The sequence below is a fragment of the Watersipora subatra genome, chromosome 4, assembly GCF_963576615.1.
Source record: "Watersipora subatra chromosome 4, tzWatSuba1.1, whole genome shotgun sequence".
Taxonomy (NCBI): Eukaryota; Metazoa; Bryozoa; class Gymnolaemata; order Cheilostomatida; family Watersiporidae; genus Watersipora; species Watersipora subatra.
Genome location: NC_088711.1, coordinates 16,811,750 through 16,831,563, shown reverse-complemented (window position 1 = coordinate 16,831,563; position 19,814 = coordinate 16,811,750). Strand labels below are relative to the sequence as shown.

Below are 19,814 nucleotides of genomic sequence, written 5' to 3'. Positions count from 1 at the left end.
TTCAACATATTTTATAGAGAGAAAAAGAAACCCTTGTGAAAGTAGTGCCAAATGAACATCTTCAGAACATTGGTGGTTACAACTTCTTCACAAAACCTGAGTTTCTCCACTTTCTGTTTATTCCTGCACTTTGAGAAGAAATTTAGTGTTTAATTAGTCGTTGCTTCAAGTTTTTACTGCTCTTTTATTTTATAAAATCTAGAAAAAGTTAGTTGCAATAAAAGAATACGTACTTTATTATAAGTGTATGAATGACAAATCACACCAAAGACTTATATATTATCACTTGAATCAGTTACGGTGGTATGGTCTCACCTACACTGCTAGAGGTAACCTTGCAACTATAAAAAGATACACGGACACCCAGGGTTGATACTCTGAATGCAACACCCACCTGGCCAGGGCCAGACTTGGATATTGCACCCCAATCACCTGGTTGGTCAATTTGAAATACACCTCCTAAACGCTGGGAGTTCCTTAGGGGGCGCCCAGGTTCCACGCCCCGCTAAACATCCAATATGATTCAGAAGCTATAAAAATAATTTCCACTAGGCCTATAGCATATGTATCCCCTATGTATCTAGGGGAACCTAATCAGGCCAATCAATGAAAGAAATTGTTCATCAAAACTTGGTAAATTTTATTTGGGGTTCACAGTCATAACAGCCATCTATGATGGGCATGGGCCCTTTCACTGGCTTGGCTGTAGAAACCTCCACCCCCTTAAAGTAGCAAATTCACTGACAGTGCCCCATGGTCTGAAAGCCACCCTAAAACGTGATTTTGGACCAAGCCTAATGGGCCTTTTGGGGGAGTATCAACCCTGGGCATGGACCCTCCTGTTCAACAGAATCTGTAATTTACCTGACATAATTTTTTTTAAACTTTTTAATATGCTTACTGAAAAGGTTTTACTAAAAAAGGTATAAAAGGTTTCCATCTCGTGAGTATTTTGTGCTACTCATAAAACAATGAAGAACTTTTTTAAAGATTCTTCATTGTTTTATGAAGGAAATTAAAAAGTTGAAAAATAACTTTTGTCATAACTTTCGTCCTCCTTCACACAAATATTTCATTTCAACCTAACTAACTGTGTCAACTCTAATTTATCATCTACTGATTCAACTTGCTGCATGTTGTCAAACATTTTCTTTATTTAAGATGCATGAAGTTAAAACAGCCTATGCTGTTGATCTCTATGTTAGTGTGCCAATGTGTTAGCGAGACTGTATTTTAGTGCATCGCACTGCCGTATGTTAGAAGATGACATTCTCAATCACATTAGCTGGTAAAAACATTTACATTGTAGGATGTGATGTTATGTTATTTGCTTAGTTTGATGCTTGTTTGGTAAACATAAAAAAGAGATTTGGTTGGAGTTGTCTCTACATTTTCTACCTGTTGCGCATTCAGAGTCAGGGGTGTATGTCAGATAAAGCCACCAACAAACTGTTTTTAAACTATGCAAATCTAGAAAAAATATTTTCTTTATTACTACATAAACCTAACTTAGTTGATCCAGCCAGAATTTAAAACAGACATCTTTTGGAAAAAGGTACAGTAACTCTGGATAGGCAAAAGCCCATTTTCTACTTTACTTGTTGATATTAGAATGCATATAATATATATAATATTGCATATTATTTGTGTAACTATTGCTTTAATTTTTATACAGGCAAGTTTTCATACAAATCACTGTTTAGCAATTTTATATCATTTTCCATATTAAACTAATAAATATTTGTTGCTACGCTTTTTACTTATAACCTTGCCAAGTAATGAAACTGTTTTAAGAATGCATTAAAATAGGCTAGTCTGTTATATTAAGCAAGTCACACGTTTTGTTAAATAGATGAAATGTGGTTATATTGTTGCAGAATTACTCTACAAACCCCAAAATGCTACTCCGTTAGATTTTAATAGTTTGAGGTTTTTTAAAAATTTACGTCTAGCTTTTTAATGTTTTATATCCATTGAGTTTCATAAAAACATTCATTAACATATGTTTTTAATAAAACTTTAAAAGTTTCTGCACAACTGAAGTATATCTATTTGCTATGTCCATCTACTTAGTATCTGAAAAGAAACATTTCAATATAAATTATATCTCTTTGATTTAAGTAACTGTGGCGAAAAAATTCATGGGAAAAAATTCTACATTTTTATGGCTATTTTGTTCCAAAATATTTCATATTAAAAAAACTCTAAGTTCTGTTCATTCACTGGCTAAGGTGCCTTTGCGATAGCTTACTTTGTATCGCTGGTCACACACCTTGACTTGTTAAAGAGGATTGGCATATTAAGATGTACACAATTTTGGATTGACATTCTCTCATGTTACCTCTTTATACCAAAAACACAAAGCATATTCAAGGTTTTGTGACAACTTAATTGCCAAAAAGTATACATGTAGAGTTTTTTAATGTTGTTCATTTACCAAACTAAAAACTTTGACTTCAAACTCCAAATACACATACATGTATTTGGAGTTTGAATAACTAGGTCATATTATAATTGTGAAATACTAAATTTTTATTATCAATAAAACACAGTCAAATGGAATAGAAATTTGTAATTTCTATTTAATTTTATAATTTGTTACAAACAAATTATAAAATCATCTATAAAATGATTAGCAAATTATCAACTAGTATGCTCGTATGAGCTGATTGCTTGCTCTTGCTTGATTTAACCTGTTTTTGTTAATTGAATCTATTGGAAAATATATAAATGTGTTATATGTGTTCACGATGCTGTATATGTACGCCAAGTCTTGGCAATGCTTTGCCTAAATTGCCTACTCAGGCAGACTTTGAGCAAAATGAGTGGACAACTCCTTTACTAACACGCAACATTCAGCTTTCTTATCCTACCTGCAATCGAATCTTTTACATTCGAACGTCAAGGCGAACTATCATCGGACAAATTGCTACTACTTGTGACACTCGAATGACCTTGTCGCAGTTTTGGTCTAATAGACGCTCTTCTAGATGTGAAGCCCCTAACAGACGTTTGTGCAGAATTATTAATGACTTAACAATAGTAAGCCAACTCTGACTTTAAAATTTTATTATTAGAATTAAATATCAAGCAAGCCCTATCACATTTGTTAGCATACTTGTCTCTATTTGCAAGCTTTCACGCCCACCAAATACTAAATAGCTGCGCTAAATGCAATAAACATTTATTTCAGCATATCAGCCTGAGTTACTAGTTTGGCTTTATTGTGGTTGTAATAATGACATTATTATAATATCATCGCATCAATAGTTAAAGATATATGTTGCAAAGTGTAATTTCAAATCCTTTAGAATTCTTATTCGTGTTACGTACATGTTTAGCGTTAGAAACGAATAGTACATCGTCGTTTTGCTTTAAAATTGTGTTATGACGGGTTCACAAAGTGATTAGTTAATTTATTTGTCGAAAATCTGAAAAGTGTTGACTAAAAGCCTTGTAACATTAATAGGAGGTGAAATAATAAAATAACAGGGGTTCAGTGCTGACGTTGAATTAATGCGAAAGTGGGAAAAGCCGTTACTTGCGGTATGTTACAACCTTATGCTTTTATCACACAGTAAACTGCAGTATCTTGTCGAAGTAAGCTGAATTCTCAAGTAGAGCTAAATACAATTTAAGCTTTGAAAAAGAGACTTTTCTTTATGAAGTCCTTCAAAACAGGAAAAAGTTGACTTATTTATCAGTAAAATTCACTGTTAACTGGTTAAAAAGTGTATTAGGAAAGTGCCTGAATAATGCATGTGTCGCATGATAGTGCTGCAAAGATAGATGCTTGCTGCTCTGTTGCAGATGTGGCTATGTTCAGCTAGCTGATAAACATGGGATCAGTAGACAAGCTCATCAAGGCCTTAGAAACACTCAGGATTTTTCAGCAGGATCCATCGGATGACAATTCTCTAACAGTTTCTAAGTACATACTTGATATTCTCCAATCAGACCCGTAAAGCGTTGATAACTTCAGTGCATCTATGCTGTGAAATACTAAAAAGCATTTGGATAATTAAAAATCCTTGAAATCATTTTTGGCTCTGCATTTACCTGTTTTGCTTTATGAGAAAGTGCCTAGGGACTCCACCATTTTATCATAGGACAATACATTTTCTGGTACCTAATCTCTGGTGAATAGTCATAGCACGGTTTATCGCTTTTGTGTAACTGTAATGACAAAATATTATTTGAAATCACTGTGATGTCAAGCATATGTGACAGTCAGCTATCAAAGAGATCATAGTATAAATTGAGGAAGCAGAAGAGCTTTAGCTCATCAACTTGCATGTGGATATCTTTACCAAGTTTTATGGTTGTAGAAAGAAGGCTGAACCACTTGGTAACAAAGAGAAAATCACTGGCTGCAATACATTAGCGGACTGCATCTGTTCTCCCATTGTCAGGTAATAGTTCATTCCTTCTTTATACAAGTTACTTATGTTCGACTACATAGGGTTAAACCTAGCTTGACGATGCTTAATATGCTTTTATATTGTTGTTTACTGGAGCAATTATTTTTATAAGAATACATATGAGCTTTTTATTTTGTTGTAGTGAAAAAAACAATGATAATGCTTCAATTAGGAATAAAGAAAAGTGTTAAAACTTAAATTATAAGTAAAATCAAATTTATTAAATTAATAATAAGCATAAAGAAATTTCATATTTGCTGTACCTTAGAGACCCATGAACTGAAGCGTAGGCTGGCAATCCGTAGGTTTGGTAGTGGAGTAAATGATCAAAATACTCTGCTCAACTCTATATAACAAACACTAGATGTAGTTTAAATTGTCATATATTTGTTAATATTTTTACTTACAAAATGTCATTTTTAAGAAATGTCGCATGTAAAAAATTGCTTTGTATGTCAAAGCATTTGCTCAAATTTTACATCCAATTTTGGAAATTTCTAATATAGTGGTGATCATAAATTGAGGTCTGACTGTATCTATTTATCTGTCTAACACAACCTATTAAGCTGTCCATACATTCCAGGGCGACTCCCGAGTTTCCCAACTTTGTCGGAATAGTGATAGAAACCTTGCTAACCTATGCAAATGATAAGGAATCAGATGTGCGGATGGTGTCAGATGAATGCCTCAACCGTATCACAAGGGTAAGAGCTATAATCAGGATAAGGAATATGTTGTTTTATGTTGGTATTAAGTTGCGGATGATCATCTCTGAGTCTTTTCTAATCCTGCAATGTGTGCCCAACATTTGTGAAGCTTTTAAACTTTATTAGCTAACTACTTAACCCCCTTGGCTTGAATGTTTTTCAAAACCATGAGTATGAATACTTACATAACAATTTATCACTTATGTAACAGTAATTTCATTAGGTGGAAGGGGAAGATTTGCATCAAATGTTTTCTTCAACTCGTCACCTTAGTTTGTGTGACTTCATTGATTTTACTTGCTATTCCTTGCCATTTCCTCTTTTGTTAGTGTGACAGTAACCAGCCAACTTTGGTTCGTATTGATGATCTATTTGTTCCTCAGGTCTTGTTGGATACCAACCTCGGTAGGCTTCAGATTGAGTTTTACAAGGAGCTGAAAAAGAATGGACCTTCTAGGTGTGTGAGAAGTGCCCTCTGGAGATTTGCTGAGCTTGCACCTCTCATTCGACCACAGAAACGTCGAGCCTTTGTAGTCAATTTACTAACATGTGTTGTGAAGATGGCGGAGAGACACGAAGAGGCTCTACAGGAATGCCTCATGTCTGCAATGTCCAACATCTCTAGCACTCTCATGTCTTTTGCTGCTGATTCGGAGGTCAAGGTAGGTTATCAATACTTTAAACAACTTACTGAGACTTACAGGTGTTTCACTACCATTGTTGGTATGTCTCTTTTGAAATACAGTAGATGCTCCTATAACGTATACCTCCTGTAATGCACATTCCATATAACATAAAAAAGTTATGTAAAGGTTTTGATTAGTATTTCATAAAAAATTTCATATAACGTTTATCATTAAGTCTGTGCAAATTGTCAAATTTAATTTGAACAACAAAAGTCCCATTTTTAGCTTAAAAATATCCTTTCTCTCTTGCCATACTTGGAAGAGAAAATGATGCATAGGGGTATCTCTATACATATCCCCTGTTAGATGAATGCCCGGCCTTTTCTGGGTAATAAAAACTTTTCTTGCACAGACAATTTATTTTTATTCAACATTTACAACATTTACCATTCTAACTTTTAAACTTTATTTCATGAGAAAAGTGTTTTGCGCAGTTCAAACAAATTTACAAAAAAATAAAAACAACTGTAAAGGTGTTTGAATGTGAAATAATAAGCAAGTAATGGCTAGGTAGTCTGTTTTACTATGATGATTACAATGAAAAATGATTTGGTACTGATACAATTAATACGAACTGTGAAAACAAAATAAAAATCGTGAATATGTATCATATCATCTTCAATTTTACACTTACATGTTGCAGGCATATCTGGCTCCATTCATTACTAATCTCTGCAGCACCTCAGCTGTCGTAAGAAGGGTTGGATCAACCTGCGCTTCACTCATTGCCCTCCATTCAAGAAAACCTCTTCAGTTTTTCAGCTGGCTGCTTGTGCAAGTACTCGGTACGTAAAAATTCTAATTTTTATTTGGAAGTTACAGCTAATGAGTACCTGTCTATAGTTGTCATGCTTGCAGACTATCAGTGCCATATGGCCTAGGAGAACTCTCAGTTTGTTGATTATTGAAGTTATTTTTTGTAAATAGGCCATTTCCAAGGTTGCACTGGCTCCTAATAAATTTAAGGTGTCATGTGAATGTTCATAGGAAATCAAATATTTGCTTAAGATTTTGCTTAATATTTTGACTAAGGAAGACGCTATTCATTCCCGACAGCTAATACTTCTGTTAAATAGCACACTTGATAACGCATCCACTGAGATAAAAGGGATCAGTGAAAGTCTTAAAATTTTTGGCTAAGATTATAGACATGCCGGGACATGTACTTCAGAGCAAGCTAGTTTTTTTTTCGTATTTGATGTCATGATAATTTCTAGCCACTTTTGTACCTTAGATATGGTGTTACCAATAATGCACAGCACCTCGTCAGAGAACCTTCCCATCATGCTCGGCTGCCTGCACTCCATTCGTCTCATTATTCCTTTGCTCGACAATGAGAAAGTCACCACTGCTGCTAGCATGTCAGGCACCGATGTGCAGAGTGTCGTCAAACTTGACACCACCATCATGGTAGGTTGGTGATAGATGGTGTCCACTCACATCCGCCTCTAGTCTCAAAGATTATGATTAGTTTGAGTCAGTGTAGAGAATAAGTTGGCAGGACAGGCTGAGTTTGTTTGTCTTCATTGAAAAATGTACAGAACAATGAGGCATACGTAGAGAAAAGTAGGTCAATTACCCCCCCCCCTCCGAGTCTGCTACTCCCATGATATGGTTTCTCTGGCCGGTTCCTTCCGACATTAACAAGTCCTACAGTTTGTTTAGACTCTCGCCAGTTAGCCTTTGCAACACCTCTGTATTTATCTACCAAAATTAACTCTTGCTGTCTCAAAGTTCTAAATTCTAGCTCATCCAATGAATAGAAAAAACTAAAGTTACCTAGTTTATAGGCTTGCTGGTAACTGCATTGTTTGCTGGTAAATATATGTAGTATGGCATTACTTTCTTGAAGAGCTCATTGATAGGCATTCATAATTGTATATTGCAGCTATTTGAGCTCATTGTCCACTGCCTGCAGCAGGCCCATCCCTCTATCACTACGGCAGCTCTCGAATGCTATCAGCAACTGCTAAAGACTCCGACGCTGCCAGGGTTCATCGACCTCATTCTCATGCCTGGGTCCATCTCTACATCCGTTCTTGCCGTCAGCTATGAGGCAACCCTGGCAGCTGTTGACCGTAAGTAATCGTGTTTTGTTACTTTCACTTTACCTGTGACCATAAGTAGGGTGTTTAGTTATTTTCACTTTACCTGTTGACCATAAGTAAGGTGTTTTGTTACTTTCACTTTAGCTGTTGACCATAAGTGGTGGTGCTTTGTTACTTTCACTTTAGCTGTTGACCATAAGTAAGGTGTTTTGTTACTTTCACTTTAGCTGTTGACCATAAGTAGTGGTGCTTTGTTACTTTCACTTTAGCTGTTGACAATAAGTAGTGGTGCTTTGTTACTTTCACTTTAGCTGTTGACCATAAGTAAGATGTTTTATTACTTTCACTTTAGCTGCTACTAATGCATTCTTCTTACATCCAGGTGGTCATTTAAAAGCAATGACATTATGGCTCAGGTACACTTGTTCTTCAACTACTCTTGGGTTGGATCACGAGCTATTTATAGTTAATGAAGTTACATCAAACTCATCGCTCTCAGTGTATTTGTGCTGGTATCTTATCCTTCTATGTTCAGCTCTGAGTCTAGAACAATCAGTTTTTGAGTCCTAAGATAGGTGTTTGACAAGAACCTATACAATGCCAGCAGATAACTTTTAGCAAGCTTTTGTAAGACTGGCAATTGTGGCCTTGATCTTGGTTTACATGTTTGCCATTCGGAGCCATGCTGGCCGCTTGATCAGCAGTAGTGATACAAGTTAGCAACAGGAAGTGAGTTCTGTGAGCTATGTGGGACTTTCTTAGTATTTGCAAAGGTCAGGCTATGTGAGCCTGTTACCAGTGATACATGCACTCCGGTACTACCTGTATATGGGTTAGGCCCAGGGCAACTAAATCATCAAACTCTCATACAAACGGAGAGAGTAAAGTTACAGAACCAAAAACAGCATGTGTAAAAGCACTGCGCTATGCCAGTGATGCGCAGTAGCAGCTGCTATAGGGCGAAGATAAACAAACCTATCAATTGGCCAGCCACTGCATCAGGACGGAAATGCTGGTGTGTCTCTACCTGTTCTTCTCTGCTGGACACCATATCCTTCCTGTTGAGAGAATGACTCTGGCTCAGCGAAAGCCAGAAATCACTTTGACATTCACATGCAGCTCAATGGAATAAGTGATAAGTGTAACCATTTCTGCAAACCACACCCATAGACTGCCTTAGTCGCCTTGACTGACTGCAAGAAGGGATAAGAGTAGTATTGGTCTTATTTTGTGTTAATTCACATGTAAGATGTGCTTGATTCAGCAGATAATCGGTATTTTTAGTGAGATGCTGGCTGGCTCTTGATTATCTGTTCTCTCTTAACTGCAGAACCGCTACACCGAGCTGCAGCTGATATCTCTTGCACTTTTCTCTAATTCTCACTAAAATTTAGCTGAACAAAAACCAGAAGAGAATAATAGTAGAAGTAAAGATGAGATAGTAGGTCACTTCTTACAACACTGACTTTAACCAGGGTGCTTAAAGTAGGTGATTTTTGTCAACACTGACTCTAACCAGGGGGCTTGATGTAGGTAACTTTTACAACGCTGACTCTAACCAGGGTGTTTGAAGTAGGTCACTTTTACAACACTAACTCTAACCAGGGTGTTTGAAGTAAGTCACTTTTACAACACTGACTCTAACCAAGGGCTTGAAATTTAAAATTTAGTGCCACTGTTAGAGTTGGCAGATGGTGCTTTCCATTTTAAAGGTTGACTTGCAACCAAATTTACATTACAGTTATTTGCTATCAAAAAATTCACCATGTCTTACTATGCTGTGTTGTAGGTGCAAAATATGTGGAAATGTGATTACAAGCTCTTGAAAGCTAAAAAATGAACAGGTAATCGCCGCTATCACGAAACTGCCGTAGATTGGAATCAGTTTATTTCTCTGACGTAGTAAATCCATTTAGTTATTGTTTTGACACGTGATGTTCTCGTGTGAATTGAAAGGCCAATAAAAGGCTCGATATAAAACGTCTCATAGCACTAGTTTATGACAAACACTTCGGGTTCTACAGAAAAGCCCGTATCAAATCTAGATGCTCGCTACTTTACAGTTTTGTTTCGACTTGGTCTAATCGTCTAGTCGTAATCTGATCATGTGGCCTATACTTCCTGCCAAACAGCGCGAATGATTTCTGCAGCATTTTTTGACTATCACATGTGACCAACAGGCTCGTTGTGTTTATCAGAGAATGATATGCACTCCTTCGAGCTAAGGTTAAAAAATTAAATGGATTTTCACGGTAGGTTTTGAGATATCAGTGCTCAAAGTGACAGCATTACAATGATGATGCAATAGACGCGTAAGGACAATAGACATGGTTTTATTGAATGCGTGAAGTATATTTGTGAAAATATTTCGACGAATGAGGTCGCATGAAAGTGTAAACAGAAGCCATCTTGTTTAATTACGTCCCATTTGAGCCATTTTGGAAAGAGATTCTAATCTATGGCAGTTTCATGATGGCGGCGATTAACTGTTCGTCTTTGAGCTTTTAAGAGCTTGTAATCACATTTCCAAATATTTTGCACCTACAACACAGCAGAGTACGACATGGTAAACCTTTTGATACCAAATAACTGTAATGTGAATATTGGTGCAAGTCAACCGTTAAATAAGGCGGTATGAAAGCCAAGGGTTATATAGATGTATTCTGATGGGAGCCAGCTAACCCTGTGTCCGGGCCGACTCTCGCCTCGGGTCAGCTTGAGTCGGGCTGACTGGCTGAGCTTCCAATGGAAAAACTGAGCAGTTTGGAAGAGGGCGGAGTCAAGACACAATTAGCCAGTATATAGGAAGACTCTCAAAAAAGGAAGACAGACCCTTTGCACTTGGCTTTATGTGTACAAAAATATATTTCATTATATATGCAAATATACATATATTGGTTTTGATCACAAGCTTGTTGTTGGTCAAGATTTGGTGTGGTGCATTGTAAAGGTGTCTTTCCTGCTTCCATTACAGTACGTCGAAATGTTTTCTTGTAGATCTAATAGTAATGCATGTATGTTGCAGCGAGTGCGACAGTCAGCGAACCAGAGCTTGCAATCTCTGACACAGACTCTAATCCACCAATAGATGAGCTGAATGTAAACCTGTCATTGCAGTCCGATTTCCTGTCGACTGACCCACAGACTTCTCCACTAGGTAATTCTATTGGTTGTTAGATTACATACAGCACTAGTGTATTAGAGTGACTTTGTATGACACGGTAAGAGCTGGTAACTAAAATCTTTTTATGTAAGTTAGTGTTGTGATTGGATGGTTAGTAAGTTAACTAGCATTAGCAGTGTGTTGTGTATTACAGTTTGACACGTGGGCAGCGCTTATCATAATCTTCAAGCCTAGCTTGAAGCAGGAAGAAGAATGCCCTCCAATTCATTCTTGTACCCTTGTCCTGCACAAAAATTTCCCTCATAATATGAAGTTTGAGGGTTACAGTTGTTTGAAAAAGTTTGAAAACCTTTACAGTTGTTTTTATTTTCTCTCTTAATTTATTTCAACTACACAAAACACTTCTCTCATGATATGTAGTTTGAAATTTAGAATGGCAAATGTTGTAAATTGTTAAATACAAATCAGTTGTTTGTCTAAAGACTTTTTTATTACCCGGGCAACGCCGGGTAGCACAGCTAGCTGTACTACCCGGCGTTGCCCCGGTAATAAAAAAGTCGTAATCGTTTGAGAATAATATGGCCTCGGTGTATTTACTTTCATTCTTTAATAAAAACTTTGGTTCACTTTTCATCTATGCTTGGTGTCATCTATGCTTGCTCACATTTCCGTACTGTTTCAGGAATAAAAGATGAAAGCTGTGTAGATGCACCACAACGAAACAGTCCTAACAGACTCACAGAGTCAGCTCCTGTGTAAGATCACTCACTGAGTTCAGTTATAATTTCCTTTAATATAAGTGTTATAAACTCACTCTAAATTGCTGATATATTCCTTTACCTTGGGTAAATTATATGATTTTCATATGCTTGTGGGACAATTGATTCGTTGTTAATCTTTGTTGTCAGTAAAGCACTGCATGTTGATAAATCAAATATTTACATATGCTTAAGGCACTGTATCAACAACTGTGTATATCACCGAGGAACTACTACAATAAACTTGACAATTTTTAACCGGTATTTATCATTTTATGTGTATATGTAGTCTTCCACTTCAAAGGCTATCGACTACTACTCTTGTCTACTAGTATCATATCAGAATAAGTTATTGCTATATCAGGTTTATATTAACTAAATGGAAACTGCGTGAAGCTTAACTTTAATGGAGAAATTGAAAGGACGATTTTAGAGCTCTGACATTGTGCTGGCGTGTAAGTGACCAGTCAGGACAATTTTAGAGCAGAGATTTTTGGCTCAGACTTTGGTTTTGTTCACAATGTTTTGAAGTCGTAAGTATTTGTGGTAAGTATTTGTGGTGTCACATATAGTGACTTATCTGTATGAAGATCATAGAAATTAGAGCAGCTTATGAACAACTTTAGTAAGAAAAAGCGGGCCATAATGCATGGCTGGTTTTTTATGAAGCATTGTGGTATCTCTAAATTCGCATCAGCATATAATTGTTTTGTGAAGAAATCACTTTTAACCTCGAGACTGTGAATTGCAGAAGTGACAGTTGCTCATCTCCCGACGGTTTTAAGAACTCAGAACATATTGGAACTCTCACAGATTCTACCCAACCACCTATCATGTATTCAGCCCGTCTTCTCTGCCAGACCTTTCTGCTGACTGGCAACACCGAGGAAAGACTGTTTCCTGACAGGGAGGTTAGGGTCAGCATAAAGTCTCTGGCTCTCTCCTGCATGAGTCATATAATGAGAATATATCCTCAGAGCATCCAAGCTCGACTCTACATTTCAGAACAGTCAGGTGAGTCTCCATCGCTTGATGCTTTTGTTGTCAATAGTTGGAACAACAAGCTAAACTTGCTGCATGAAAAACCGCTCATCAGTCAGTCACAAGAAGTTTTGTAGTAGAATTAGGGACTTACATGTATTGTGGTTTCTCTTATTAGATTTCTTATCCTCGTTGGCTACAGTTTTTGCTAGTTTATTTTTCAATAGACAACTTCTTTCGTTGAAAACTAGTTACAGCTGAACCTTTACTTTAACACAACTGTTCCAACACTCCACAAGATCACAATCAGTTGTAGTTATTTCTATAAGTCTCGAAGTTTGTCGTCATCTTTGTGGATGTCTGCCTGTTTAGTTATAGCTATTAAAATCTTAGGATCAAAAGCTCGCCGCGTGCTCGATTTGACCACACGGAGATCACAACTGCAGCCTGTTTCAAATAACGCATTGTTTGAAATGCACTATACAATCCTTAGCATTCTAAGACTCTTATCATATACCGTATACAGTATGAACACGCATACGGTGGCAAAAGTGCATGCCAAATGTGCAATTTTGATTATTAACTAATCAAATTTTGAATTTTTTATTTATTTTGTGAAATTGGTTAAAAACTAACTTTTTTTGCAACTGTTACGTATTTATTTTAATTAATAATTTTAAAATGTGCCGTTTCAATTTCAAATGTGAGTTACACTTCTATTTCCGGTTTTTCGTAAGTTGCGATTGCTAAATCAGTAAAAGCTAATACTTTTTTTGTGGACAATTATATTATTTCGAGTAGAAATAGTCTCTACATTCTCTCTCCATTCCATCAGACAAAGTACCAGACGGAGACATTCCGATATCTCATTTTAACGTTTGTATCAGTATCGAGAGGTACCAGTATTGTTGTATTCAAAGTTTTGATGGATAGCTTCTGCTGGAACAGTAACCTTTTTTATACATACACACTTCTATGCATAAATTGTTATTATTATTTCAACATATTCAGGATTTTTATTTTGTTTTCTCGGTTGGTATTAATTGTATCATTTCCAAATCATTTTTTATTGTAAACTTAGCAAAACAAACCTAATTTAGCCATAACTTGCTAGTTATTTCACATTTACATTTAACCACTTTTACAGTTGTTTTATTTCTTTCTTAATTTATTTGATCTGCCCAAACATTTTTCCTCATGATATGGAGTTTGAAAGTTAGAATGGCAAATATTGTTATATGTTAAATACAAATCAATTTTCTGTGCAAAGACTACTATTACCCGTGTAATGCTGGCCATTCAACTATTGATATGTGTGTGGTAATTAGTAGTACAGTGAGTATTACAAGTGAATTGCATGCAATCATCAATCTTCTCATCCGGAGCAGAAGTATAGCAAGCCCTTCTTTAGGTAATGTAACTATTAGACTCTTCTCATTGTTCTGGGTCATACTATTGGGCAGTTGTGGTCTTGCCAAGCCAACTAAGTTAATTGCCGGCCCTTGGTCTGGCTGGCTTCCACCACAATATTTCGCAAGGTGGATTGGGTGATCGACACGCTTTTTGTGCTATTGTAGATACTGGCCAGTGCATATCAGACATACTGCTGTATCACAGTCACCTTGACCCTCAGCTGCAGGGCACGGTTGCCCTAGTATTGGGTAATCTGATTCACGCTCGAGTGAGTACACAGCATCTCCAAGACGACACGCATAATCAAGGTTACTACAATTGACCTCAGTTTTTAGCTGTTTGAAGTTGTCTTTTGTTAGAGTTTTTCAATTGTTGCATGTCTCATAGCAAAAAGAAAAGATTTTTTAGATCATTTCAAAACACAATAACGTGTTTACCTTTTTGGAGTCGTCTCATTCCACTTCCCTAACAACCTGAGTAGTAGGTTTATCATATGCATTGAGCATGCGCATTAGCTAACATGTTTTTTGTACAGACTTGGAGAGCTACATTCAAATGCTAACGGAACTGTTGGACAATGATAACTCTATGGGCATACGACTAGCTCTATCTGCGGTTCGAGCGTGTGTAAACAGCTTACTCAATAGTTCCTATCATGAAAGCGGAATTCAGCTACTAGATAAATCCTTTCAGCACTCCGCCAACAGCTACTGGCTTGTCAGGGTAGGACAATATTTAAACCTGAGCTAATTCTTCTGCTGGGTTTTTCCTCTTTCTATCAATTTCCTCTCAAGGCAGTAGATGCACAGATAGCTTTTGGTATCTGTGACTGTTTTGATACTTGTTGGAAGGTCACACTTATATGATGCAGAAACAGCAGAAATATTAAGCAGTTAAGTAAGCATTTTAACATTAGCAATAAACACTGTAAACCCTGTTCGCATATGGCTCGCTATCCAGAAAGACTCATCGGCAGACGTCATTGATCATTCCTTAGTTTACATTAATATAAAATAAGACAAATGCCATACTTGTTATCTTTATATCATAAATATCGTTAATAATAAATGCAGTTACTACTTACTAGCAGAGTCTGAATAGCAGTAATAAACAGCGGGAATGCCTGGTTAAGTTGACAAGCTATGCCGATTCGTAAAGTACCGTATTTCTAGGATTAAATTTTATGCAAAAAATATCAAATATTTGTGATACAAATATCTGTGATAGGTAAAGTTCACTGACATCTGACAAGTTTCACTGACATCTTACATGGCTACCATCTTCCTTCTCAATGACTTCTTATATAACTTACAGTATAAGCTAGAGTTATGGTCTACATCATTGCTGGACTGTCATAGTTTTTAGGGTCTATTGGTATTATATCATCTGCTGTTGTGACGTTCTGCTGTGATAAACCGGTAAATGTTAAATCATTGTGTATGTTTGTGGTCAATAAAGTTATACATATATACTTAATATTTGCTATTCAAGTGTATCCAAGTGGTTTGTGTTTTTTCACCAGCTAGTTATATCTATTGCTCATGGCACAGCTGACACCTTCAATCAGCAACACCAGTGTGAATGTAAATATATCAAGTCTATGAATTAGCTGTTAACTCTTTGAATTAACTGTTATCTCTATGAATTTAATTTCACCTGTCACCTAGCTAAATCGCCTGTGTTGACATGGTGCATATTTTATCATCGCGTAAGCTAATTGGTTGAAAACTGTGTAACACATATTTGTCGTAACTGTTGGGTGAGTGTTTGGTCTGGCCATATTTTTAGCAACTTATTTGTAGCATTTCAGTTGAGCTTCAGATTAAATTCAGAAATGATTATCAACAGTTTCAAGCCCAACAAATATGCAAGCGATAAATGTGGCAACCGCTTAGGTACATATATATGGAATATTTTTGTGTTACTACATGTAAACAGACAACTCCATTGAAAGCTCATGTGATTTGAATAGCCTGTAGAGTTGGTTTTACGTATAGCACAGTTTGTATTGGAGTTGTTGGTGATTCGCTGTTGAATATGTTCAGGTTGACTTGATAGAACTTGTTTCTGAGCTTGACATGCTGCCGCTCATCTTCACTTCTGGCAGCAGCATTCAGACAGTCATAATGGAAGAGCTGGTGATAAAGTTGTTGGGAGACAGCGATTACAGGGTCAGGCAGGCAGCAGGCATATCACTCGTCAAGTAAGTAATGATGTTAAGGGCTTGCTTTTAGTGGTAGTATATCACAGCGAGTAAGTAGCTCTGGGCATACACAAAACATAAGTCTGAGGTGAAAATAACTTGACATTTTGTTGGTTAAATCGGCATTGCTGTTACTAAATCAAAATGACTACTCAATTCATAGGGGATCCTTAAGGCTTGGGTGCGATTAAACAAAAATAAGGTTAACACTTTCAGTACCAACAGAATAAATACATATACTGTATGTGTTTTGCAATCCCCGAGAGCTTGACAAAGCTCTCGGGGATTGCAAAACAAAATAAATAAACGGATAGCGTTGGAAAAGATGCTTTTCTTGTAGTGTTGTCACTTTTTTGAAGTCGCGAAATGTCGATTTAGAGCTACTACAATCATCTGTAAAATCAACGTATACACATGTATACTTGACGTCATGTAACTAATGTATGGTTAGGAGTTATCTTAGATATGTAAGAGCTGATAACTCTCTTGTTGAAATGCCTAAACTACCGTATCTCAAACTAATATTTTCACTCTGGAGCGTGTGAAAAATAATTTCTCAATAAGAATAAAAACCATTAAACACAGCATTGCGACTAGATGTCACTTGTAGATAGTGTCACCAATCATCTATGCCTTTGTGTAACAACCTACTGGCTTGTTCATGCGCCGTGCTTTAGAATCACTTGTTGATAAAGACAGGGCATTGAGTACAATTTACAGGATAACTTAGTTTAATCTGTCTTTCATAACTGACAGTCGGTATGATTGTTTTTACCATACCTGTATTTTAGACTCATTCCAAAGTTGTTTTACGGATCAGACCACCCTCACCAGAGTGTGCTCTTAGCCCGAGCGAATAGCCAACTTACCGATCTGCTCTACCCTTTTCTGTCTGAATTTCCCACGGAGTGTCCACCATTTCTACATGGCCTTCCGTTCCCATACCCGTTCCCTCGGACCGGCGTTGCCTCTGAGCCTAGCAAGGCACGCGTCGAGTCGGTGCTCAGCAAGGTTATCTACCGACTGGTCGATGCTTTCTCTGCCACTTCCTCCCAGTATACCAAGGTGGGCTGCCCTTTGCCAGTTCTGTTTTATAGTTTCTTAAAGTTTTACAAAATCTACAAAGCTACAGTCATGCCTATATTATAACATTGTCCACATTTAATATTTTTGCCAATGGTTCAGACACCCTATTGTTATGTTAACACAAATAGGTAATTCAGATACAACGTTGTTATGTTAACACTGATAGGTAGTTTAGATACAATGTTGTTATACTAACACTGATAGGTGGTTCAGATACAATATTGTTATGTTAACACTTATATCGATAGTTCAGATATGTTATTGTTATGTTAACACTTATATCGATAGTTCAGATATGTTATTGCTATGCTGATACTGATAGACAGACTCAACAGGACACAACAGTGATAATCTATTACTTACAGTTCATTCATTAATAAAGTGCAAACGAATTCAAGATTATCTCTACCAGAATGTCATATTATTGTGACTCTCCTGTTTAAAGCTTGACATATTTGTGTTTGAATATTTGCAGCTAGGAGTAGTATATGCCCTCTATGAGCTGTCAACCACCTACCCAGCAACTAAGTACCCGTATGCCTGGTCTTGCGCAATGGGCACCAGCTGTCTCCAACATTCCAAGTCTGACCAGACCCATTCAACTACCAGGTAAAGTTTTACATATTTTCTTCACTGGTATCTTACATGGCTATCGTCTTCCTTCTCAATAACCTCTAACATAACTAATAAGCCAGAGGTAAGGTCTACATCTTACATGGCTACCGTCTTCCTTCACAAAAACCTCTTACATAGCTAATAAGCTAGAGGTAAGGTCTACATCTTACATGGCTACCGTCTTCCTTCTCAATAACCTCCAACATAACTAATAAGCTAGAGGTAAGGTCTACATCTTACATGGCTAGCGTCTTCCTTCTCAGTAACCTCTTACATAACTAATAAGCTAGAGGTAAGGTCTACATCTTACATGGCTATCGTCTTCCTTCTCAATAACCTCTTACATAACTAATAAGCTAGAGATAAGGTCTACATCTTACATGGCTATCGTCTTCCTTCTCAATAACCTCTAACATAACTAATAAGCTAGAGGTAAGTTCTACATCTTACATGGCTACCATCTTCCTTCACAATAACCTCTAACATAACTAATAAGCTAGAGGTAAGGTCTACATCTTACATGGCTATCGTCTTCCTTCTCAATAACCTCTTACATAACTAATAAGCTAGAGGTAAGGTCTACATCTTACATGGCTAGCGTCTTCCTTCACAATAACCTCTAACATAACTAATAAGCTAGAGGTAAGGTCTACATCTTACATGGCTACTGTCTTCCTTCACAATAACCTCTAACATAACTAATAAGCTAGAGGTAAGGTCTACATCTTACATGGCTACCGTCTTCCTTCACAATAACCTCTAACATAACTAATAAGCTAGAGGTAAGGTCTACATCTTACATGGCTAGCGTCTTCCTTCTCAATAACCTCTTACATAACTAATAAGCCAGAGGTAAGGTCTACATCTTACATGGCTACCATCTTCCTTCACAATAACCTCTAACATAACTAATAAGCCAGAGGTAAGGTCTACATCATTGCTAAATTTAATGTCATATTGTTTAGGGTCTATTGGTATTATATTATTGTATTTGAAGATAAACTGATAAATGCTGAATCATTTTGTAGGTTTGTGGGGTTACGTGATGTTTTACATTTAGCCATGATCATCAATAAAGTTATACATATGTCTTTAATATTTGTTATTCAAGTGTATTCAAGTGGTTTTTATTTTTGTGTTTTCTCACCAGCTAGTAATATCTATTGCTCATGGAATTTTTGTTCTTATGGCACAGCTGACACCTTTAACCAGCAACACCGGTGTGAATGTAAATATATCAAGTCTATGAATTAGCTGTTAAATTTATGCATTAATTGTTAACTCTATGAGTTCCATGAATTAACTCTGTGACAGAACATGGCATCCAATGGGATGGTGCAAACATTTGAACCTAAAGCCTTGATCTTCTACTTTTTCCACTGGTTATCTTACATGGTTTACTCATTCATTTTGCTACTTAATATGTATTTGTACTTTATATAAATTGGTGAGCGGGTCCTGTGTTGATCGATCATTTTTCTCTGTCACACAATTTAAATTTAATTTATCTTATATGTTTGTACTAGTTTTAAAATGTGTTAATTAAGTTTTTGATCAAAACATCTAGATAACCCATAAAATGAGTTACCTAAAATGATTGATAATATACTTTTATACTTCCATGTTTCAACAATCACAATCTATGTAAATCTCAGTTTTTGTCGTCGGTTTGTCCAGTTATGACGATAAAGTTTTAAAACGAAAAAACCACCTCACACTGGATTTGTGCTCACAACCTCTAGTTCTCCAGACATGCATATTAGCCATTACAC

General features: G+C 36.6%; 1 protein-coding gene across 1 annotated transcript in view; it reads left to right on the top strand.

Annotated features, from left to right (window-relative positions):
* The first annotated feature begins 2,994 nt into the window (after positions 1–2,994).
* The window catches only part of LOC137393985 (huntingtin-like), a 59,911-nt gene continuing 43,091 nt past the window's right edge, over positions 2,995–19,814 (top strand). Inside the window, exons 1-16 of the mRNA XM_068080702.1 lie at positions 2,995–3,042; positions 3,811–3,931; positions 4,329–4,412; positions 5,005–5,125; positions 5,512–5,790; positions 6,458–6,599; positions 7,049–7,224; positions 7,703–7,892; positions 10,888–11,019; positions 11,669–11,741; positions 12,496–12,758; positions 14,303–14,446; positions 14,674–14,861; positions 16,184–16,341; positions 17,133–17,406; positions 17,903–18,036. Coding sequence (XP_067936803.1) covers positions 3,840–3,931; positions 4,329–4,412; positions 5,005–5,125; positions 5,512–5,790; positions 6,458–6,599; positions 7,049–7,224; positions 7,703–7,892; positions 10,888–11,019; positions 11,669–11,741; positions 12,496–12,758; positions 14,303–14,446; positions 14,674–14,861; positions 16,184–16,341; positions 17,133–17,406; positions 17,903–18,036 — 2,450 coding nt within the window. The 5' untranslated portion in view covers positions 2,995–3,042; positions 3,811–3,839. The remainder of the gene's footprint in view (positions 3,043–3,810; positions 3,932–4,328; positions 4,413–5,004; positions 5,126–5,511; positions 5,791–6,457; positions 6,600–7,048; positions 7,225–7,702; positions 7,893–10,887; positions 11,020–11,668; positions 11,742–12,495; positions 12,759–14,302; positions 14,447–14,673; positions 14,862–16,183; positions 16,342–17,132; positions 17,407–17,902; positions 18,037–19,814) is intronic.